The sequence below is a fragment of the Octodon degus genome, unplaced genomic scaffold (assembly GCF_000260255.1).
Source record: "Octodon degus isolate 3935 unplaced genomic scaffold, OctDeg1.0 scaffold00077, whole genome shotgun sequence".
NCBI lineage: Eukaryota > Metazoa > Chordata > Mammalia > Rodentia > Octodontidae > Octodon > Octodon degus.
In genome coordinates this window covers 3,465,592-3,486,538 of record NW_004524653.1, presented here as the reverse complement: position 1 = coordinate 3,486,538, position 20,947 = coordinate 3,465,592, and the positions used below count along the sequence as shown (strand labels likewise).

At 45.3% G+C, this 20,947-nt stretch overlaps 1 protein-coding gene across 1 annotated transcript in view; it reads left to right on the top strand.

Annotated features, from left to right (window-relative positions):
• Window positions 1-20,700, top strand: part of Dok5 (docking protein 5) — a 201,018-nt gene extending 180,318 nt beyond the window's left edge. The window contains exons 7-8 of the mRNA XM_004636018.3: window positions 14,104-14,224; window positions 20,216-20,700. Coding sequence (XP_004636075.1) covers window positions 14,104-14,224; window positions 20,216-20,280 — 186 coding nt within the window. The 3' untranslated portion in view covers window positions 20,281-20,700. The remainder of the gene's footprint in view (window positions 1-14,103; window positions 14,225-20,215) is intronic.
• Window positions 20,701-20,947: the final 247 nt, after the last annotated feature.

The window sequence follows — 20,947 nt, the reverse complement described above, 5'->3', positions numbered from 1 at the left end:
TCAGCAGTGTGTGCTCACAGGGTTTTGTGTGTCTAGGAAGCAAGAACAAGTTGTAAATTGCTAGACTATCTCATTGAAGAAAGCTGCAGAGGTCCTTTTATGAAATGATGTCTCCTCTGCAGAAGGGAATGCAGCTCACAGCAGGTAGAAGAAAGGATGACTCAGCCAGGCCTAGGGATGACTCAGCTCTTCCCACCCACGACATGGCTCCTCCACAGTGTCTCAAAACATGTTCCCCATCACCTGCCTCTCTCATCCCAGGGGAATTGGTTACTGCCACTTAGTGTGGCAATTAGCATTTTAAGCAGTTTGTATTGATTCAATGAATCTGCTTCATCAAACAGGAAGAGCTCCAAAGAACACAGCAAACATATTTATCTTGATGATGCCCAGCACTGAACTATCCAAAATCCATTAGTGAGAGTCTCAGAACTCTATAGATACACAGATCTGTCAGACATGAGGAGCAGATTTCATGTTGTATGAAATCATGCTTGATTTGTCCCCTTTTTCAATAAAGTGTTGTGTGTGATTATTGTTCTCATCGAAGTGACAAACTTTTTGGCCCAGGTTTTACAGAAGTAAGGAACCTTTTGAAAGTGTATTTCAAGACATACCTACTATTTGTGAACTTTTTGGGATACTTCAAATCAGAAACTTGAAATTGTATTTGATCTCTTCAATACTCTCCTCTAGTTTCCTTTTGGTCTCCTGCCTTCTTTCTTGTGCTGAGAATTGAACTCAAGACCTTTGCACCAGGCCACTTTTGCATCTTTACCCTGAGTTACATCCTTAATGCTTTTTTTAAAAGAGTATTTAGAGATAAGGTTTTGCTAAATTACTACTTACAGTCCCCCTGCCTTCACCTTCTAGAGTGCTGGGATTACAGGCATGCACCACCATCATTGACCTGGCTTTTATTTTTTAGTGTCATTTGAAAAAGACTAGAAGGTCAAGGATAAGACTGGGCAGGGTGGTGCACTTGTAATCCCCGCACTTAGGAGGCTGAAAACTGGAGAATCATGAGTCCAATCTATGTAGTGAGAACCTGTAGACCCTGTCCTAAATATAGGTTAAAAAAAAGGTCAGGGATGGAGACAGAGGTAGTCTTGTCAGCCCACAGTATATTGGGTAGGAGACTTCCCTGCTCCAAGCGTGCTCCTGGAGGTGGTAAACACGGCTCCTTCTTTGCCTTAATCAGTTCTGCAAGTTAGTGAGAGGACTGGTGGGCAGGCAAGCAAGAAGTGTGAGAGTTATTTTGAAAATCATTAATTTTAATTTGCACACTGTGTATGTTGCAGATAACACTAAAGATTGCACATTGCCAAATAATTCTCCAGGGCTTACTCAGTGCAGACACCTGATTTCATGTTCATGAACAAATATTTTACTAGACTCTTCTGTTTCCTTGCAAAAATATAGATAGCATGGTAGGTATAAAGCACACTAATTATTAATAAATTGATTCCTCCTTGAAGTAGGAGCATAGCAGCCTCTCCTTATTTATGAGGCTTATGTTCCAAGACCCCAGGAGACTTCCTCAAACTGGGGGTACCTAGCCCCACATATACTAACTACACTTTTTTCTTATACATATTTGTCATAAAATGTAATTCATGAATTAGGCACAGAAAGAGATATATAGGTAACAAGAAAGTAGTACAGTTATAACAATATGTCACTATAAAAGTTATTTAAAGCATATGCATCGTTTATTTCTGGAATTTTCCATGTACTATTTTGGGGCTACAGTTAACTGAACAACTAAAACTGCACAAAGTGAAACTGTGGATGAGTGGGGATCACTGTACCTGTTTTGAGTTCGGTTCTGCTTTAGGAAGCAAGAAAAGGAGACAGTCCTTGTCCCCAAGGAGTTTACTACATGGTTTTGGGGAGAGAAAGGCAGTCAACAATCAGTAATCAACACATAAATATGTATCAAAATTTGGCGAATGTTATGGAGGAGATGGCAGTGTGTAGCAGGAGCAAAATAACCAGGACTTGTCACTCCGATAAAATAATAGGTAGAGAGATGAGGAAAGCAAAGAGGGAGCTTCAAAAATTTTTGCGTGTAATCCTAGCACCATAAGAGGCTGAGGCAAGAGGATCTCAAGTTCAAGCCCAGCATGGGCCAAATTAAAAAGGAGAGAGAGAAAAAAAAGACTGAGGATGTAGATCAGTTTGAAATTTTCTGAGGAGGTGGGGCAGGGAGAGAGAGAGACGGAGAGAGATAGAGAGACAGAGACAGAGAGAGAGAAGACAGAGACAGAGGCAGAGAGATCGCCGGGCCAGTTGTACTAGGCATGATGTTACCTGAATGCAGAGACCTTGAGGCAGTTCTACCCTCACGTGCTCATGTACAAAGAAGCTGATTTTAGAGCAGATAAAATGAGAAGGGTACAGGAGGTACCTGGGATCCAGGTCCTGTCTGACTGTGAAAGCTTGGTAAGGTTTTCGTGTTTTCCTCTCAGTGAGCTGGGACATCACTGCAGGGGTTTGTGAAGGTGAAAGGGGAAAGAGCAAGAGTGAGATGGTGCTGAGTTTGCCCTTGAAGCGACCACTCCGAAGCTGTTGGGGAAGCTGAGGGGTGCAGGAGGTAAGGGCGCCAGTGAGAAGGGGAGGGAAGGGGCTCTTCCATGGCCTGGGCACCAGGGAGTGCCGCTGTGAGGTGGGCCAGGATGGCACGGTGGAGGGGAGGAGACGCCACGGATTCTGTCTGTTTTGGTGATTGAACCAATGGCATTTGTTGTAAAGGATGAGTGGCCTTGGAGAACAGAAAGAGAGGAGATACAGGAGTCTCCAGGCACTCTTGTGTGCTTTGTTTCCTTTTTTTTTTCTTAACAAGAGCAATAGGTAGGACAGAAGAAGTATGTGCCATACATGGGGTTGGCTGGCGAGTGGAAGGTGAGAGACCCACAGATTTAGGCGTGTTCCTTGGGAGCTGTGTATCAGACAGCTGGGCGGAGAGAGAAGGGGGCTGTTAAGTGGACACAACCACGGTTGAGGGGAGGGCTGTGGTTAGAAATACACACTTGGGGACCATCCCTTGTGCCTCGATTCTAAACCTACCCCAGTGACAAGCTTTCCCTGGATGCCTCAGGAACTAATGACTGTGTCTTGCTTCTAAAATCATTTCATATCCCTTTCCAAAGACTTGCTTGTATCTTTTTAATGCCTACAGACTAGTTCATTGCACAATAATGTGAAGCTAAGACTTCTTTGTTTAAGACTAAAAATGGAATTACCAACTCACTGACGTTTCTGACAGAGCAGCAACACGGAAGAGTGATTTTTTTGAGCCCATTCAAAACCCATTTTGATATGCAAATTAAAATTAAAATTTAAAATTCATTTAAAAACTGACCATTGGAATAGTTGTCAGTATAGCAGGTCCCAGAATAAGAAGTGTGCTCTGCAGAAAAAAAAAAAAAAAAGAAAAAGTGGTGTGCAGATTGGATCACAGTTTAAATCCACTGCCTTGTCTGGAAAATTTTAAAAAATGGTTTTAAAAAAAAAATGAGCAAATACAGTGCATTGCAGCCAAAGATGAACAGACATGTCTCAGTTACTCTTCTCTCGTTGCTGGGACAAATACCCGACACCCAAAATGAAGGAAGGAAGGGTTTATTTAGCTCACAGTCAGTGGAGGTTTCAGTCCATGCTCAGCTGGCTCCAAGGCAGACTGGCACATGGCAGAGGGCAGCTGTTCATGGCGGCGGCCAAGAGCAAGAGCAAAGGGAGGAGCAGCAGCAGCAGCAGCAATGGCTACAGAGGGCAATCTGCCTTCCTTCTGGTGTATTCAGGCTATCTGCCCCAGGCCAGGTACACCAATCACACCCATCACCCCAGCAGCATTCACATCCATAATCCCAGCACTGGATCATGAATTAATCACAGAGTCTAGACGTCTGCCCTGTGACTGCATGAGGTTTTTGAGGGACTGGATGCAAACCATAACAAGCCATATATGTGTAAGGATGTCAGTGTGTCTGTGTGGAAGGTGGTAGAGTGCTTGCCCAGCACATGCAGGGGACTGTGCTTCATCTGCTTACTCTCTGCCCATGAAGAAACAGAACGGGGGCTGGAGAGATGGCTCAGAGGCATAAACATCTACCTGGCAAACACAAGGACTAGAGTTCAATTCCCGGTCCCACATATCCTGTGATCTCAGCCCCAGATCCCTGGGTGTGCTATCCTGCTCTGGAACCGGGCATGGTGACTCATGCCTGTGACCCTTGTACTCAGGAGGCTGAGCCAGGAGGATCTCTGTGAGTTCAAGACCAGCTTGGGAGCTACAAAGGTGAGCACAAGACCAGCCCAAACTGTGTAGTGAGACCCTGTCTCTAAAATAAAATGAAATAAAATAAAAAATAAAAATAGATAAATAAACAAAAATAAAAGTTTAAAAAAAAAGGGAAAGAAACAGAACAGAATTCCAGTGTTAAGTTATGGAAGACGGCATTATTTAGGAATGGTGGGAAATATTTCTAATATGTGAAATGAAAAAGAGGTTGGAATAACTACATTATCGGCTAGTCTATACTACACATATGTGATGTCTATACATTTTTAAAAAACTGGAAGAAAATAAACTAATGTCACATTCTAAAAATGCCTTTTGAGGGGTTGGCTTTTTTTGGGGTGGGGCATAATGGGTATAGGGCTGATTTAAAATGTACTCTAGATACTTTATTGTATTTCCTGACCATAATAAAAGTGTATGAATAGGAAGAAAGAACAGAAGTTATTATAGATTTTAAAACTGGGTAATAAATAGCACAAAAATGTAGACCTCTCTCCCTGTTTCTGGTGGCAGGCAAAGGATTCCAGTGGGAATACCGAAGTGTCTGGGCATATTTGAATTCCTTGCATGGGGATTTGTGGGTGGGCCTCAGAGCCCCTTTGGTTTTTCTCCATTCCTACAATTGTTTCTTGCCTATAGTTAGATGCTAACTCATACTTGTCCATTGAGATGAGTATATACCAACTGGAACTGGATGATTAAAATAAACTGTCTGATTATTTGATTTTATATGTAGCTCTTTTATTGTTGTTGCCTGAAAGCTTTTTAAAGCTTCTGACTTCAAGCCAGAAGTATAGTTCAATGTGAACTATTTAGGTTTAAAAATAAATATGCATGTTTCCACTGTGAACCTGCTGAGAGGCTCTTACTAAAGAATATCATGATATAGAGCTAAATGTCAATATCACTCACATTTCTAGAATCCCAAAGTGAATGATGCATGGTCTAGGAATTAGCTACAAATGGGGAAGGGTTTCTCTCTCTCTTTTTTACTTACAAGATACTAAGGAAAGAAGAATGTTAAGTAGCTAGCCTAGGGTCATGCAATTAGCAGTGGCAGATTCTAAATGTTAACACAGACTCTAAGGCTGGGTTTTCACCACAGTGAGAATTTTGCAAAATAATTGGTCTAAAGCTGATAACACGGGACAGTGGTTCTCGGAGTGAATCCCTGGATAATTAAGATCTGAGCCATCTGGAGATTTGTTAGAATTCCAAATTCCTGGATACCACTGCAGAAACCCTGGGAGTAGAGCCAGGAATCTACATTTGTAACTGTCTCTCCAGAGGATGCTTCTGCTTGCTAACTGTGAAGAACAGCTGACCCAGGGTCCAGGACATACAGGTCGATTCTGTTTTTAATGGAGACTAAGTAGTTAGAATGCACATCTTTGCTCAGAATGCTAGCTGGAGATCACCTGTGAACTTGGGGGTAGAAGGATACATGGTCTAGGAATTAGCAACAAAGTGGGAAAGATTTCTCTCCCTCCCTTTATTTTTACTAAAAATGATGGATGTTTGAGTAGCAAGAGATACTGATACCTCAGTCTCGTGGAAACTCACTCTCTTTTGGACTAAGATGACCCTTTTGACCCAGACTTTGACCCATAGATTGTGTTTAAAAATATCCATAGAAATGTGTTGGTTTTATTCATATTCGGAAATTAAGGATATTATTAGAATTACATGAGAAGGGAAAGTTTCTCAGGTTGAGAAGATATCTCATGTGGATATGACCAGTCAGCTCACAGCTGCATTATTTTGTCTTGGCTACTTTCAAGATTGCTGAGACGAAATATCCAATACCCAAATTAAAGGAGAGCCAGTTTATTTGGCTCACAGTTTGCTGAGGTTTCAGTCCATAGTCGGCTGACTCCAAGGCTGGGTGGTTCAGCAGAAGAACATCAGTGAGGAGAAGCAGTGCACAGCAGGCAGGCAGGTGACAGCACACTGGGCCTCTTTGTGTCTCATATTTTACGTGGGACACGCACCCTAGGGCAGGTGCAGCACTCGGACCCTTGATCCCAGCCAGGCTGTGCCTCACCATTCCATGGGCTCATTTAATAATCACCAGCACCGTTACTCTAGATCCAGCCTCCTCTGAAGAGGCCCTCTGTGGCTTCATGAGGCTTTGGGCAGACACCTAGACTCAAGCTATAACAGTTACTGTCAAAACCATGTCCCTGTGCAGTCCCTTGAGGTTGGCGGAGTGGAAAAATCTACCATGGCTTGTACGTGCATCCTTGTCATTGTCAAGACCTCTCTGGAGTTCCATTCAGGAGAAGAGAAAGGAAGTAGATGTTGAAGTCTTGATCTGTTCGCCACTGCAATGATCTCTGCTTATTTCTGAATGGGTCTGGAGCAGTGTCACATGCGGGACATATGGTGCCCAAGGTCTTCGGTAGCAGTACCCAGTGGCATCCGATTGTGCTGCTCCACTTCTGCAAACACAATGCTCTGCTGTAAAAACAGTTGGGTCCCAGAGGACAATATGGGGCAGTGCTGTGGCTGCCGCTGGCTGCTGCTCTGGCTCCTGCCCCGTCTCAGGCTCACCAAAGAGGCTCAACAGTAACAGATTAGTGTCAGCTCAACTGGGCAAAGAACTCAGAACCTAGAGACAAGGGCGGTTTGTGAGGGGGGCAGTTGCTTTTCTTCTCCCAACAACAAGCTGTGCAGGAGAGGCTGGTCGTGAGAGCTTGCCTTTCTCAAGAGGGTTGTTTGTCTTGCTGTCCTCCTCATCACGAGGGAAGAATCTTGGCAGGCATTTCCCCCATCGCTGTGAGTTTTTGAAAGGACCTGACTGTGCTACTTTTTTTATTATTTTATTTTATCTTATTTTATTGAAAAACAAATATCAATGAGACAGTTTCAAAGCTGATTAATAGGACAGTTTCAGTAATTAACAACATTGTATGTTGTTATCTTCTTAGTGGTTATCAATAGTACAAGAAGCAGACAGGATATCCTGTCCAAACACTATTAGTACAAATCTTTCTTCTCATTGAATTAGCAAAAGTAGCTGTATGTCTATCCTAAATATTCTGTATGTAGAAATACAAAATGATCCTTCCTTTGTATCCCCCCCCCTTTTTTTGTTTAGTCCTGTCAGAGATGGGTATTCCATTGGCATCTGAATATTGTAGGTGCATGAATTCAGCAAAACAATCCAACACAGCTGACTGTGCTATTGACAATGATTGATAATGTGCTTCAGTCATTGTCACTCGGATCTTGGATTAAAGGTTGCTCCATCTGAGACCACTCGACTCACCACACCATGCTTTTTAAATAATCTGCATGACACGTACTACTGTCTGGTTTTATATTTTTTTGGCGACAGCTTTGCAGAGGTATAAACATACCATACATGACTTACCATATGTATGCACACCCACTTTTATTCTGTAAATTTAATTGTTTTAATGTATTTACAGGAGTGATACTATTACCAAACCCAATTATAGAATGTTTTTATAATCCCAAAAAGAAACTCAGTCATCTTTAGCCACAATCCTTTAGGCTGAGGCAACTGCTAATCTACTTTCTCTCTCTAGGGATTTGCCTATTCTTGACCTTTCATATAAACAGAATGATAAAATCTGAGGTCCTGTGTGACTGGTGTCTGTCACCCAGTGCAATTACTTTAGGTTCGTATGGGTTGCAGCATGTATGAGAGCATCGTTCCTTTTTGAAATGAAAATCTGATTTTATTTGCTTACAGATTTACTATCTGCCTCTGAGCTCCAAAAGAAAAGAGACTTTTAAGCCTGTTGTTATGGTGTGTGACTGGATGTTCCCCCAAAACTCATGTGGTCGTAGGGCTTTTTCAGAGGTGGAAGAATCTAGAGTGTGTGGTGCAGGATTAAGGGTGTGTGGTTACTAATCCATGCACTGATGGGTTTGGCACTGCCCTAATCCCAGCAGCCTGGAAGATACAAGGGGCATAAAGACCCTGTCAAGCCCCCTTGTTGCTTTTGCTGTTTTCCACTGCCATGAACAGATGTCCTTCTGCCTTGGAGCCAGCAGATTATGGATTGAAACCTCTTCAGACTGTGAGATAAATAAAGTGACCTGGGACCTCCTAATCCATGGCCAACTTCTCTGTCCCAGCAACATGACGCTTTTTTCTCCCCTGGTTGATTACAGGAGCTGACTGCTTGGCAGCCCCAGGACTCACTCAGATGGGGTTAGGAAGAATTCTGCATGGAGGCTGCTGTATAGGGAAAGATCAAGTGCTGAAGAGCTTGAGGCACTTGTTTGAATTTCATGAAGACTTACCCTTCCTTCCCTGATGGGATCTCGAGCTGCCATTGCCAGTGCAGGGTCCCGTGCAGAGCTAAAGACCCCCATGATTGGACTGTCCCAAACAACTGCACGTGGGCCCAGGAACAGGTCCTGCTCACTGTGCTTCAGTTCACCACTTGCCCAGCAGAGCACGGTCTTGTCGTCCTGTTCCTCCAAAGCCACTCCAACAGATCCATTTGGCTTGGACCTCAAGTCTCAGGGTGAATTCAGTGGTGGGTTAAGAGTGCTTCTCATTGGCTGCATTCCAAGGAATTTATTTCTGAAAACTGTCTCTTGCCCTTCAGTTGGACAAAGCGTGGATTCATTCAAATTACTCCTCACACATTTATTAGCCTCTGGGATCCAAGTTAGATGTCATGGACTCAAAAATGAACACTTTGATTCCTTCTTTATGGGAGATGCTGGTCTGCAGTTGGAGGCACACTCTTTTAGCAGCTGTTGCAAAAATGATGAAAGGATCAGAATAAGTACAGAGGTAGGAGATACCTGGTAGGTGTGGAGGACCACCTGGGTGGTTCTCCTTGAATGAGGAGCAGTTGTCTCCATTTGGGCTGAACCTGACCCTGTTTCCATGCACTGCTGTGTGCAGAGCTGGCTGGGACTTTTCCTTATCTCTTTGATTAGCTTTAAGTAATGCATATTGGTCCAGCAGAGGTGCTGATGTGTGGTCTTTGAAGATGGCAGGCAGTGTCCCCATCCTGTTGTTCCCTTGTGTGAGCCAAGAAGAGCCAAGGGTCCACTCTGTCAGCTGGGATGGAGCCTCACAATAGAGGCTGTTACTTCCTGGGGCTTTGGAGGCTTACGCATCAGAGCTGAAGCACCAACCCCACCACATTAGCTACTGTATCACTTGTGTCACACAGGTCCCTCCTTCTGCATGTTGCAGAGGTGCTTTCAGGCCTCCCACCCAGCCCAGATCACAGCACTTACCCACTTCCTGCCACTCTTAGGGTCACTCGTCCTCCAGCCACTCCCTTCTTCGCAAATGAATAAAACTAGGGTTGGGTCCTGGGTCAAGACCTTTGTTCTGCACTTGATCTTAGCCAAAAGGCCGAGAAGCGATAAGACCTTTGTTCTGGATAGCCATCTGCATGGCTGGACTCAGGACAGCCTCGATTCCCCACAAACAACTTTTAGTTATTGGAATTCTAGTGAGTTCATTTCAATCTACTACTTCCAGCGCAACCATAGAGTAAATAAAGATAATAATATTGGCCAGATGGTGTGTCAGGTTGTGTTGGAGTGCACCAGACTTTTCCTGGGTGACGGAAACCCGGATATATGGGAGCAGAACTGCAATTTCAGGCTGGAAAGAAAGGCACCTTAAATAAACGACTGTACAGTGGGCTCTCCCCACTCCACTGTGAGCTGATCAGAGGCGAGCAGACTCCAGCGCTTTCTCTGCAAAGGAAGGTGTCCTGTCTTGTTCAGTCTCATTCAACAGGCAGCTTGTCCTGTAGTGCCCAGCTTCTATAAAGGAGCCCTTCCTGTGCCTCTGTCACCCGGACTTCCTCAGTCCAGCTGTCTGAGCTGTACTCAATTCTGAAAGGACAAATCCCAGGAGTAAAACTTACAGGAGCTGAGAACTCCTCGTGTCTTAGCCCATGATTTTTAGAGGATTCATGCTACACCTGATGGGCTCGGAGACAGCGCAGGCACAGTGGAAGGGCCTGGGTGGGGTACAGCTGCTCATTTCATGGGAACCAGGAAGCAGGGAGAAGGCAGGGCTGGGGAACTGGTGTCCCTGCCCACGCTAGGTCCGCAGTGATCCCCCTCTTCCACTAGCCCTGCCCCCAACGACCTGACCCAGTCACTTCCCCACCCATGAGGCTTTTGCACCCCCACAGTCTCCATCCTCCCTTACCTGGCCAAGTGTTCCTCGAAGGTGACATTATTCCTGGTGGCATGTAGGCCTGTGTTTACTGTTTGCATGGTCACCCAAGCTGACCTCCCCCACAATATGGTGGCCAGGAGAGTTTTGAAGAATCCCTCTGGGGCATGAATCCCTATATATTCTAATTTTGTTATTTGGGGGTAATTTTTTTTTTTCAATGTGAATGTATTACGTTTACTGAAAAAAATGTTAGTCAAGCCAGAAGAAGTGTACGGAGTATTTTTACCAAAGGGAAAGACTACATGCTTTCTCTTGAGAGTCTGGGTCACCCAGGTTCACGTCCTCCATGGATGGGTGCTAGTTTGTACTTTCTGAGGGATGCATGTGGCCCATTCACCTGACGCTCACTCACTTTAGTGACTTGCAGGAACACGGGAATAAGCGAGGGCGACTTCCCAGCTATGTTGTCGCAGAGGGCTTTCTGAGTCCTCACCCTGGTGGAATTATTCTGACATTTTCCATTGGTAACGAGAAGGCCTTTCTCATCATTTTTCTCCAAGTACAATTAAAATGTTCTTTTCATCAAGTTAGATATTCTATTAAAAGGCTGAAGAGGAGTAAGTACAGAGTGAGGCTTGGGACCGTCTTCTGTAAAACACGGCATTAGTATCGTTTCCTTTTGGCTCCTAAATAAGCTTTCTAAAAATATAGTCAAGGGCTGTCCAAATAGCTCAGTGGACTAAAGTGCCTGCTTAAGCAGATACAGGGGCCAGCGGTTTGATCCCCCGGCCTGCCATGGTGGCACCTCCCCTGGGGCATGCTGAGGTGGTGATTGAGAGTATGCGTGGTGGCACACACCTGTAATCCCAGCACTTGGGAGGCTGTAAGCAGGAGGATCACTACTAGTCAGATCTATGCAGTGAGACCCTGAACACCCTGTAGATCCTTCCCTAAAATAAAAACAAAACAAAGCAAAACAACAACAACAAAAAACCACTTCCCCCCCTGAAAACCCCCAAAACCAAGCTGGGCTGCTCAGACATACTTACAAGAAAGAAGTGAATAATTTGAAGTGACGGCTATTCCTCCAGTGTCCCCTGTACATTAAAATTCTTATTACATTAAACAGAATCTTTTTACATTAATATTAAGAAAATCAAATAATTGGTACTTCTAAATTCGGTTTTTCCTCCTTCATTTCCTTCATGTGTATAAATTAGGCTGAATGTCATCACATCACTAGTAAGAATTTTTTTTGAGACTTTTCAAATATACAGAAAGGCCACTGAGCTCTTCCATTGCTGTAACACTCAGCTTTCTGACCTTTTGATTGAAATGTGCATTTTTAGGAAAAACTATGCCTAAGAAACAAATGCCTTATTATTCCTCTTGGGAATGCATTTGCGTAATTGTGCTGCTGTGGTAAGAACCAGGAATTCAATGCAGTAAGTGTACATACAACATAGGTAAATTGAATTATCTTTGGCGTGAATGGTTATTATCTATTTTCTCATGTTGAGTCTTATCAACTACAGTGAGTTTTGGTCTCCTGAGGCCTGAAGTCCCATATAATTTTGTCTTTATCAAGTAAATGTACAGATACTGTATCTGAAACTACAGTGTCAAAGTCCCATGTAGAGGAAGACACTTTTTTTTTTTCCTTATTGAAAGTGTTTTATTATTACTTTTTCTTATTAATTTTATTGAGAAACAAATAGCAATGAGATAGTTTCAAAACAGGTTAGTAGGACAGTTGCAATAATTAATACATTGCGTATTGTTATCTTCATAGTAGTTATTCATAGTACAAGATGCAGACTTGATATCTTGTCCACAAACACTATTAGTACAAATCTTTCTTATTGAATTAAGAGAAAGTAGCTGTGTAGCTATCCTAATTATTTTGTATATATAGGTACAAAATGGTCCTTCATTTATATCCCCTTTTTAGTTTAGTTTGGTCAGAGATGGGTATTCCATTGCCATTTAAATATTGTAGGTGTGTGAATTCAGCAAAATAATTCAATATAGTCCAGTAGTCCATAATAGTAGTGGGTTATCTGCAGGACTGGCAATGTCAGAAGTTGTTGACTTGAGCCTTTAACAGCTCAGTGTATTAATATGGCTTTACTTTTTATACCTTATTTTTATACTTTTCTGCTGGATGGCTAAGACCAAGATCAAGTAAGACCTATAAAACAAGAAATGTTACTTTTGTGTCTACCAAGGTCAGTCAGATCCCCTCAGGACTTCCTTTTCTTTGAAGGTTATTTTCACCGGGCTCACGACTGCCATCATTGCCGCTCTGATCTCCGTCTTTATCCTGGACCATGATGTGCTAAGCAGGGCATCTTTATCCTGGACCATGGTGGGCTAAGCAGGGCTGAGCAGGTGCCTTCTTCCCACCTCTCATACCACCTAGTTGGCACAGGGTTCAGTGCTGTATTTCTCATCTGAGCATGGGAGAGGCATTGCCCTGGGTACAGTGGTCTGTGACTCGCTGTGTTTCCTTCTTGGATGATGTCCGCATGTTTCCCATTTAGTTGATCTAAGTCTTTGGGTAAAACAATGGCCAGCTAATGGCCTTGTCTCTGTATGCGTAGTCAGCCAGGCCTAGAGTGAAGGATATTTAAGTTACCTCTGGCTTTTGTGGATTGAAAGCTGTACCCCAGTGAACAACCCGGACAAGTCCACCTATTCATAAATGCATGTTTTAAAAAGACTGAGATGGATGCCTTGGACTTCACAAGCCATTGTGCAGTGGTGCAGTAAGACCACAACATGAGTGTGTCTACAACCAGGGCTCAGGCAAGAACGTGGCTGGGACCTGCTTTCCGCTGCACCCCTTCCTCTTGTATGCATGTCCCCACTTTCCCTTCACTGTTCTGATGCCTGTCCTGCCAGGCCATCCTCTCTCTGGAGCTGCCCCTGCCTTTGTGGTGCCAGGGCAGGCTGCTGGCTGCTCCTGGTCCAGCTGGGGAGCTTGCGCTGTGAGCCCCCTTGCCTCCCTCAGTACCTGGTACAGTGACCAGCAGAGAAAGGAAGGCAGTTGGTCTAGCAGACAAGGTTTATGTCTGATGACAGGGACAGAACACCCAACTCCAGCAGCTTACAGAGGAGCAGGGATAGCTCACCAGCTTCCCAGCACAGGAGGGACTTCTCCACTCGCTTCGTTCATGGGGCTCCACCTCATTGTCACATGGTCCTTTGTCGTCCTGCCTCCTACTTCTCAGTATCCCCTCAGGAATCGTCCATCTGTTCAGCAAGTATTGAGTGCACACCTACTATGTGTAACAAGTAGTGTAGACCCTGGAATGGAGCAAGGAATAATGCTGCACGCCTCAGCATACTCTATGGATTCTCCATCAGGTTTCTGACAGACACCTCACGGGACTGTGCCCTACTGCTCCGGGGTTGCGGCATGCCATGGAGCTCTGCCCCACGGGGCTGCTGGGACTGGGCTGAGTTCCAGGGAGTCTCCCCAGTGCACCGCAGCCAGCAGGGTGAAGGCTCACTGTGCGCTGCCCGTGGTGCCACTTGTGGGTGTGAGGAGGAGCTAGCTCCACAGCCCCAGGACCCCCTGGGGTCCTGCTTCCCTGCTCAGGCAGAGACTCACAGCCCCTGTATTGCTGACCAACTGCTTTCTCTCCTTTGACTGCAGCTCCAGATGAAGATGAGCGAGCGGGCGGCCTCGCTGAGCACCATGGTGCCCCTGCCCCGCAGCGCCTACTGGCAGCACATCACTCGGCAGCACAGCACGGGGCAGCTCTACCGTCTGCAAGGTGAGCTGGGCTGTGGGCCGTCTGGACCATTCTGGTGCGGGACTCCCCTTCCTCCCCAGCGGAGGTCACCACTAGGCCTCAGGACACAGGGCACTTCCTCTTCCAAAAGCCCTGGTCCTCAAGTAGTCTATCACCAAGTGCTAGAGAAACTTTAAAATGCGGATCTTTGAGTCTTTAGCCTCAGAGAGTTTGAGGATGGACGGTGTGGCTGAGCCCAGAGTCTGGGTGGGTGACCTGGGCCCGGGCTTGGAGAAACTGTGTGCTGGGGTAGACACCCTCAGCGTCTCTAGAAGGCTTGCTAGACATGCACCTTGCCAGGGCCCTCGCCCTGGAGAAGGGAGCTCGGGTGGGGCCGGCCAGCTGCTAGAAGGAGCCCTCTCAGGGGTTCTGTTTGATCCCCTCAGAAACCACTGTTCAGGGGGACAGGTCCCTGGGGGAACATGGGGAATCCCAGCTTCTGGTTCCCCTGATGACTTAAGTAAATTTCAGAGTTCGCCTCCATAAAGGGGTTCTGAGGTGGGGTACAGACTGGCTCACTGGGAAAATAACAAGTCTGATTGAACACTTGGCACAAGCCCTTTCTTATAGCACAACGTAGGTCACTTAACACCACACAGGATGAGCTTATGGCTGCGAAATCTAGAAGCAGATCAACAAATAACCCCAGGCAGGAGAACCTGCGTGGGCACTTTACACCCCTGAGCTATAAGGGTACCCAGGGCACTTGCAAAGCTGCGCTAATCGGCCCGCGCAGGCGGGAATGACAGAGCGCAAAGCACAAGGGTATTGGTGGTTCAGGTCTGCTTGTGTCACCTAGCGTCCGTTCATCTTCTCCCCATGGTCACCTCTCCCCATGGGTGCCGCACCCCTCCCCTGCCCCCACCCACGCCCTCCTGCTGCCCTAGTTCCCTCCTGCTCCTATCGGGTCATCCCTGCAGACCCCACAGACTGCGAGGCACCCTCCCGCTTAGGAACTGTAACTACACTGCAATCTCCGATTATGTGCAGGAAACGCGGCTCCTCGGTGCCCTTAGGAGGGGCTGTATTTCACGGCCGGGGCGAGGCCACGGGGGCCGTGGCTAGCTGCTCCAGCGTGCGGTGAAGTCAGGGTGGGCGGGAGAGGGTGCCGGGGTGGGGGGGTGGGTGTTTCATCTGCATCTTCCTGGCCTGGCGCCTCGCAGGCGTGGCCGCCCCTGAGCGCTTGGTGAGGAGCTGAGAGATCGGCTGAGTGGGGACCAAGGAGAAGGCGCCCTTTCCAAGATGCACCTGCAGAGCAGGGTTGGATCAGGCTGTCGCAGGTGTCATTCATTACCAGTGTGGCTTCGGCACTCTGAGTGGTGTTTGAGTTCTAGTACACCAATTTTTGCCATATACCTGCTACTAGGAAGATTAGCCTTTTTATTCTCTTCTGTTTAAATACATTTGCATATTTTAAAAATCCATCTTACTACTTGGATGCTGCTGTGGCCATTGGTTTTATTTTGCGAGTAGAAAGTAAGATAAATTCTAATTATTCGAATTTTAGATATGCACACAGTCCATCTAAAATTATCTTACCAGACTGGGTTATTGATATAAATAATGAGAAAAGCTTATGTAGTTGTCAGTCGTTACCACCTCTTCTCTTTTTGTCCACCTGGAACCCCCTAAAAAAATAAAAGAAATTGAGAAAGTAGTCCTGTGTTAGTGAAATATAATTTATGTGTTTTGCTGAGGTTTATGGCTCTAATTCTTCGGATAAAGTCACCTGTTTTGATAGAGCAAAAGCTGATGTTTCCTGGCAGATCTGGGAGCTCAATCGTAGGCCTCATAGAAACCCTTCTGAGAGAATTTATCAAACTCATTTGAGAAAAATTTTTCTTTCCTCCCACATTTAGTCCTAGCGCGCCACCTACTTGCAGAGTTTGGAATTATTTTCTTACTGACTTGTGGGTAGAGACGCTGGTTTTGACTCTCGAGGCGAACACAAAGACACCCAGTATTTAGTTTACATTCTGTGCTCGTTCCACTTCATTTTCTGATTTTCACATGGAAATCCTCTTTGTGTTCAGCCATGTATAAAATCAATATGAGAAGTGTTTTTTTTTTTTTTTTTTTCAGAAGCAGGGATTGAACTCAGGCCCTTGTGCTTGCCAGGGAAGTGTTTATTCTACTGAGCCATCTCCCCAACCCTCAAGGGAAGTGGTTTTAGGATGAAAATCGGAAGACATTTATGAAAGAGAAGCATTCAGCAAATTTTCATTAACATTAAATCCACAGGATTCGTTTTCGAAACGCCTTAGATAAAAGTGTAAGGGCAGGGTTTCCACAGGTGCTTCATGGAGTGCTGACATGGGCATTTAGCACCCCCTTTCCCCCCACAGAAGGTCCTGTGGTCAAGCACATTTGGGGGAAATCCTGCATTCTAAATTCTTCTTTTGGAGGTTCTGGATACAAAGCATTATTTTCAGGGCTCTGATATATCACACAGCAAGTAATTTTTTTAGTTCCACTAAAATTCTGTACATCGAATTGAACAGTACTCCTCTGTTCTCCTTTTTAAAATAAGCAAACACAAACATACTGCCTGTGAAGAGCTGCAATCCCCTGTCGGTTCCTTGGATGGGGACAAGCTGTATTTGGTGAGTAGCTTTCCAAAAGCTGCTCCTTCGGGAACCTGCTCTGTGCAAGGCTTTGCATATGCGCCCGACATACATGAGCCTTCTACAACTCAAAGCAATTCCCTGGGACATTTTATTTCCTCTCGCTACTTGTGTACTAAGTAGCTAAGGTTCAAAGTTTTCATCTCTGTCCATTGATCCACTTCCTCACACATTACCCAGTCAAAGGATATCAGACACCTGTTTTGTGCCATGCACTGCCGGGGGTGGCAGACAGACACGGCCACTAGCCAGGCACACTTCTTTTCTCCTAGAGTTTATCGATGGAGAGTCACAGGCAATAATTATGCCAACATTTAATTTAAAATGTAAAGATTTAAAGTATTTGTAGAAAGTAAAACAAAGTCATTGGTTTGGCGGAGACTGACAAGGGGACGTTTTGGGATGGAGTGGCCTTTGGAAGCCTCAACTTTTGCCCTTTTGTCAATCTGGATGAGGCAGCCATGCTGGGAGTTGGGAAGAAGCATCCTCCATAGAGAAATGAGTCAGCTCGAGGCCTCCAGGGAAGAGATGAGCTGAGACTGAGACAGCAGGAGGTGCTGGGTGACCAGGACCTGCAGGGCACAAAGGGACAGCTGGGTACCATTGCAAGCAGGCGAAGGTTGCTCTTCCTAAGCTCAGCGTGGTGGTACATGCTTGTAATTACAGCACTTGGTGGGTCAAGACAAGGAGGAGCATGAATTTGAAGTTAGCCTGGGTTATGTAGCAAGTCCAAGGCCAGGCTGGGTTACATAACAAGAGTTTGTCTCACCCTCCACTTCTACTTCTTTCAACAAAGATGTTTTATTTCTGAGTGTTTGGGCATCCCCTAGAGTACTGAGCACAGGAGTGTTTGATTTGGTTCATATTTGAATACTGAGTTGCAAAGGCACAAGAAAGGCAGCGGGCATGTGACGAGCTGCGGGAGTCTGACCTCAGCACAGTGCTCCTCCCCCCTGCCCTCACCTCCTTCTCATTCATCGCCATGGGAACCTCTACCCTCATGCCCGAGATGCTCCTGGCTCTGGTATTCCCAGAGCCCTTCTACCAGAGTAACTGTGAAGCTAGCACTACTTATTCTAAAAGAAATCCAATGAAAAATAGCCACCTCTGTCAGTATCAGGTAGAAGATGAAAGAATGGTCCCAAATATGTGTCTCTTTGCTAGCATCTTCCAAGAGAGCTTTTTGGGCTCACTTGGCAACTGCTGGGATTGCAAGAGCAAGCCTACCCTCTCCCTGTCTATGAGCGAAGAGACAGAGACCCCAGGCACAGGCCTAGGTCCATGCAGGGGGTGGGTGGAGGAGATGGCTTCAGTCGCTGGTGCTCTGAGCCTATTGCTGCTTTTGTCAACAAATAGTCTTACCTGCAAGAGAAAATCTGCCCTGTGGGTGATTCCAAGTAAATGCACCCTGAAGCCACAATGTCACTCAAGGATTGGTTTGTTCCAGTCCATGCTGTTTGCATATTTATTTCAAGGATAGATTGTTGGAGAAGTAGTTTCTTGAGAGAAGTTCACATTGTTCATGAGTATGAGTCTACCACTCTCACATACACTGTAAGGATAGCAGCTAAGGAGAAGCCGCTGAGGAGGAGCTGATAAATGTAAAGACAGGACAGATGACCCTGGGTGGCTAATCCAATGGGGATTAGCAGGCCAGGACAGGAAGTGAGTGAGATAGGATGGTGTGGGGGTGGCAGGTCCCAGGGAAGCTCAAGGGGAGCGCAGACCTCATCTGAGAGAACACTCACGTGCTTTCCGCGTGCTGCATGTGGCAGTTGAAAGGGCCTGCTTTCTTCTGATTTTCCAAGACAGCAGAGAAACTGGCACCTTTGCGTGAAACCTTCAGTCTCTTGAATATTGACAGACGGTATCACCCCATCTAGGAGCCTGGGCCTGTGCAGGCCAGCGAGTCTGTACCTGCATGGAAAACCCTTTCATCCATTTCCTATGCTTAAGCTGAACTCCACTTTCAAACCCAGCTCCTGAGCTTCACTTAGCCTCCCTGCTAGATTCAGGACCATTATCAATCTGTAATGAAGGCGGTATGGACGCTCCCTTCTAGGACTTCCACCCATTGGGACAGGGTCTGTGTGTTGAAGAGAGAGGAGCGGAGCTATGCAAACTCACTGGAGCTCAGAGGCGAGCCCTCATCCTCTGGGACACTTCAGTAGTACCCACTGTTGTGTGGTGTGTCATTGGTTGTGTCAGTGGCTTTTGGTCCTGGGACAAGACTTGCAAGAACCTGAAAATCATGCCTGTGATTGTTTGGTATCGGGATTAGAGTATCGTAGATAAGGCTTTAGATCTCATAAAGCACACTGCAGATTTTTTAATGTTCTGTAATATGCAGATTTTTTAATATTCAGTAATATGCATATGCATGTAGATGCTTTTCTTCCTTCCATTGACCAGAAATGAATCTTCTTTGTTTACATCCATGCTTCTGGCATGAAGATTGGAGGAGCTTTGGGACTGAGGACTGATATCAGTCAGGGCTGATTGTGAAAACAGAAATTAGGCTTGAGAGCCACGAGCCACCATCCATTGTTTTTAGAGCCATGAGCAGCCATTCACTGTTTTGCTTGTTTGGTGATTGAAAATAACACTGCTTTGAGTGCAGGAGGGCCGTGTGAGTGGCTCTGGCCACAGCACTGTCCTGCCTTGTCCTGTGCACCCTCGATGCTCACACTGGGCACTGAGGTTCACCTGCCTGTTCTGTTCTGTTCAGTCTCAGAGCTGATGAGTGTGAATTTCTGGCACTGCAAGTGTGAATTTCTCTGGATGTGTCAACCCTTAGGCAGCAGGTGGCAGTAAGACATCTTGGTTTTGTAAAACCAGAGAGCTGAGCCTACAAAGATGTGCCAACTGAGGCCTGGGGGTGGCAGGAGTCCAGGCTGAGGTCTGGTTTCCTTAATAAAGTTTTATTGGAACTTCATGGTCCTTCATTATGTAGAAACAATGGCTAATTTTGTGCTGCAAGTGTCTAACTAGTATGTGGCCCTTTAGAAAATATTCTAACCCATGTCACTTCACAAAGGAGGGTTAATAGTTCTTGATTTTTTTGTCTTTGCTTTGAATCCCAAACCCGAAATTATTTTAAAACAACAATTGTTGACTTCAAGATGTACACAGAGTTCACAGTACAAAGGCCCTAGGCAAATAGTATGTTAATTGTGGAATCTCTTAGGACTCATATTTGCATATCCCCATGAGTGGTGTTAGGAAAAATGTCCCAGCACAACATGCTATTTACAGGATGCTGTTCATTTCTGTTAGGTAAGTACTTGTTACTAACTTGATTGCAAGCTTTGATGAAACCTAACTTGCTTTTATGTTCTTTATGGAAAAGATGTCACCAGCCCGCTGAAGCTTCATCGAACAGAGACTTTTCCTGCCTACCGGTCTGAGTACTGATGGTACCTGCCAAGGATTCTTAGTGCTCTTGTGATGTGTCAGCCACAGATCCACGTGGGAAGCCACAGAATGGCAGCAGGAAAAGCCACAATGAAGAGAAGAAGCTCATAAAATCCTGGCTCATTGTGTGGTTGTTGGGAAACTGCAATATGATATACATTTTTCCTTTTCCTTTTTTTTTTTTAAATGAAAGTCTTAGCTTAATTGAGGCATACTCTATAGATACCAACGTTCTTTTTTTCCCCTCAACAGCTGGACAGAAAGGAGTCAGTACCACAAAATGATTTTCTATTGTAGATACTATGTCTCTTGCGCTTCTCTGAATCTGTCCTTTCGTGGGTTTGTGTGATTTTTCTTTCCGAGTGTTTCAATTGTATGACAGTCAGTAGTGACAATAAAATGACTCTTCATTATTTGTTATTGATTTATATGCTGTTCCTGAGTTATTAGTTTTGTGGCTCTGGTTAGCTATTGGGAATCATATTTAATTAGATTACCAATTAGCCAAATCAGTACTTGGACTCACTCTTACCTGTTATGTTCAGAATGTTTCTTTTTTATTTTTTTATTAGCACATGTTTGCAACGTAGAATCATTGCACTCGTCTTGGGGGCTTAGTGCACGTAGATCATACACGTACATACTGCAACGGAACCCTTCTTTCCTT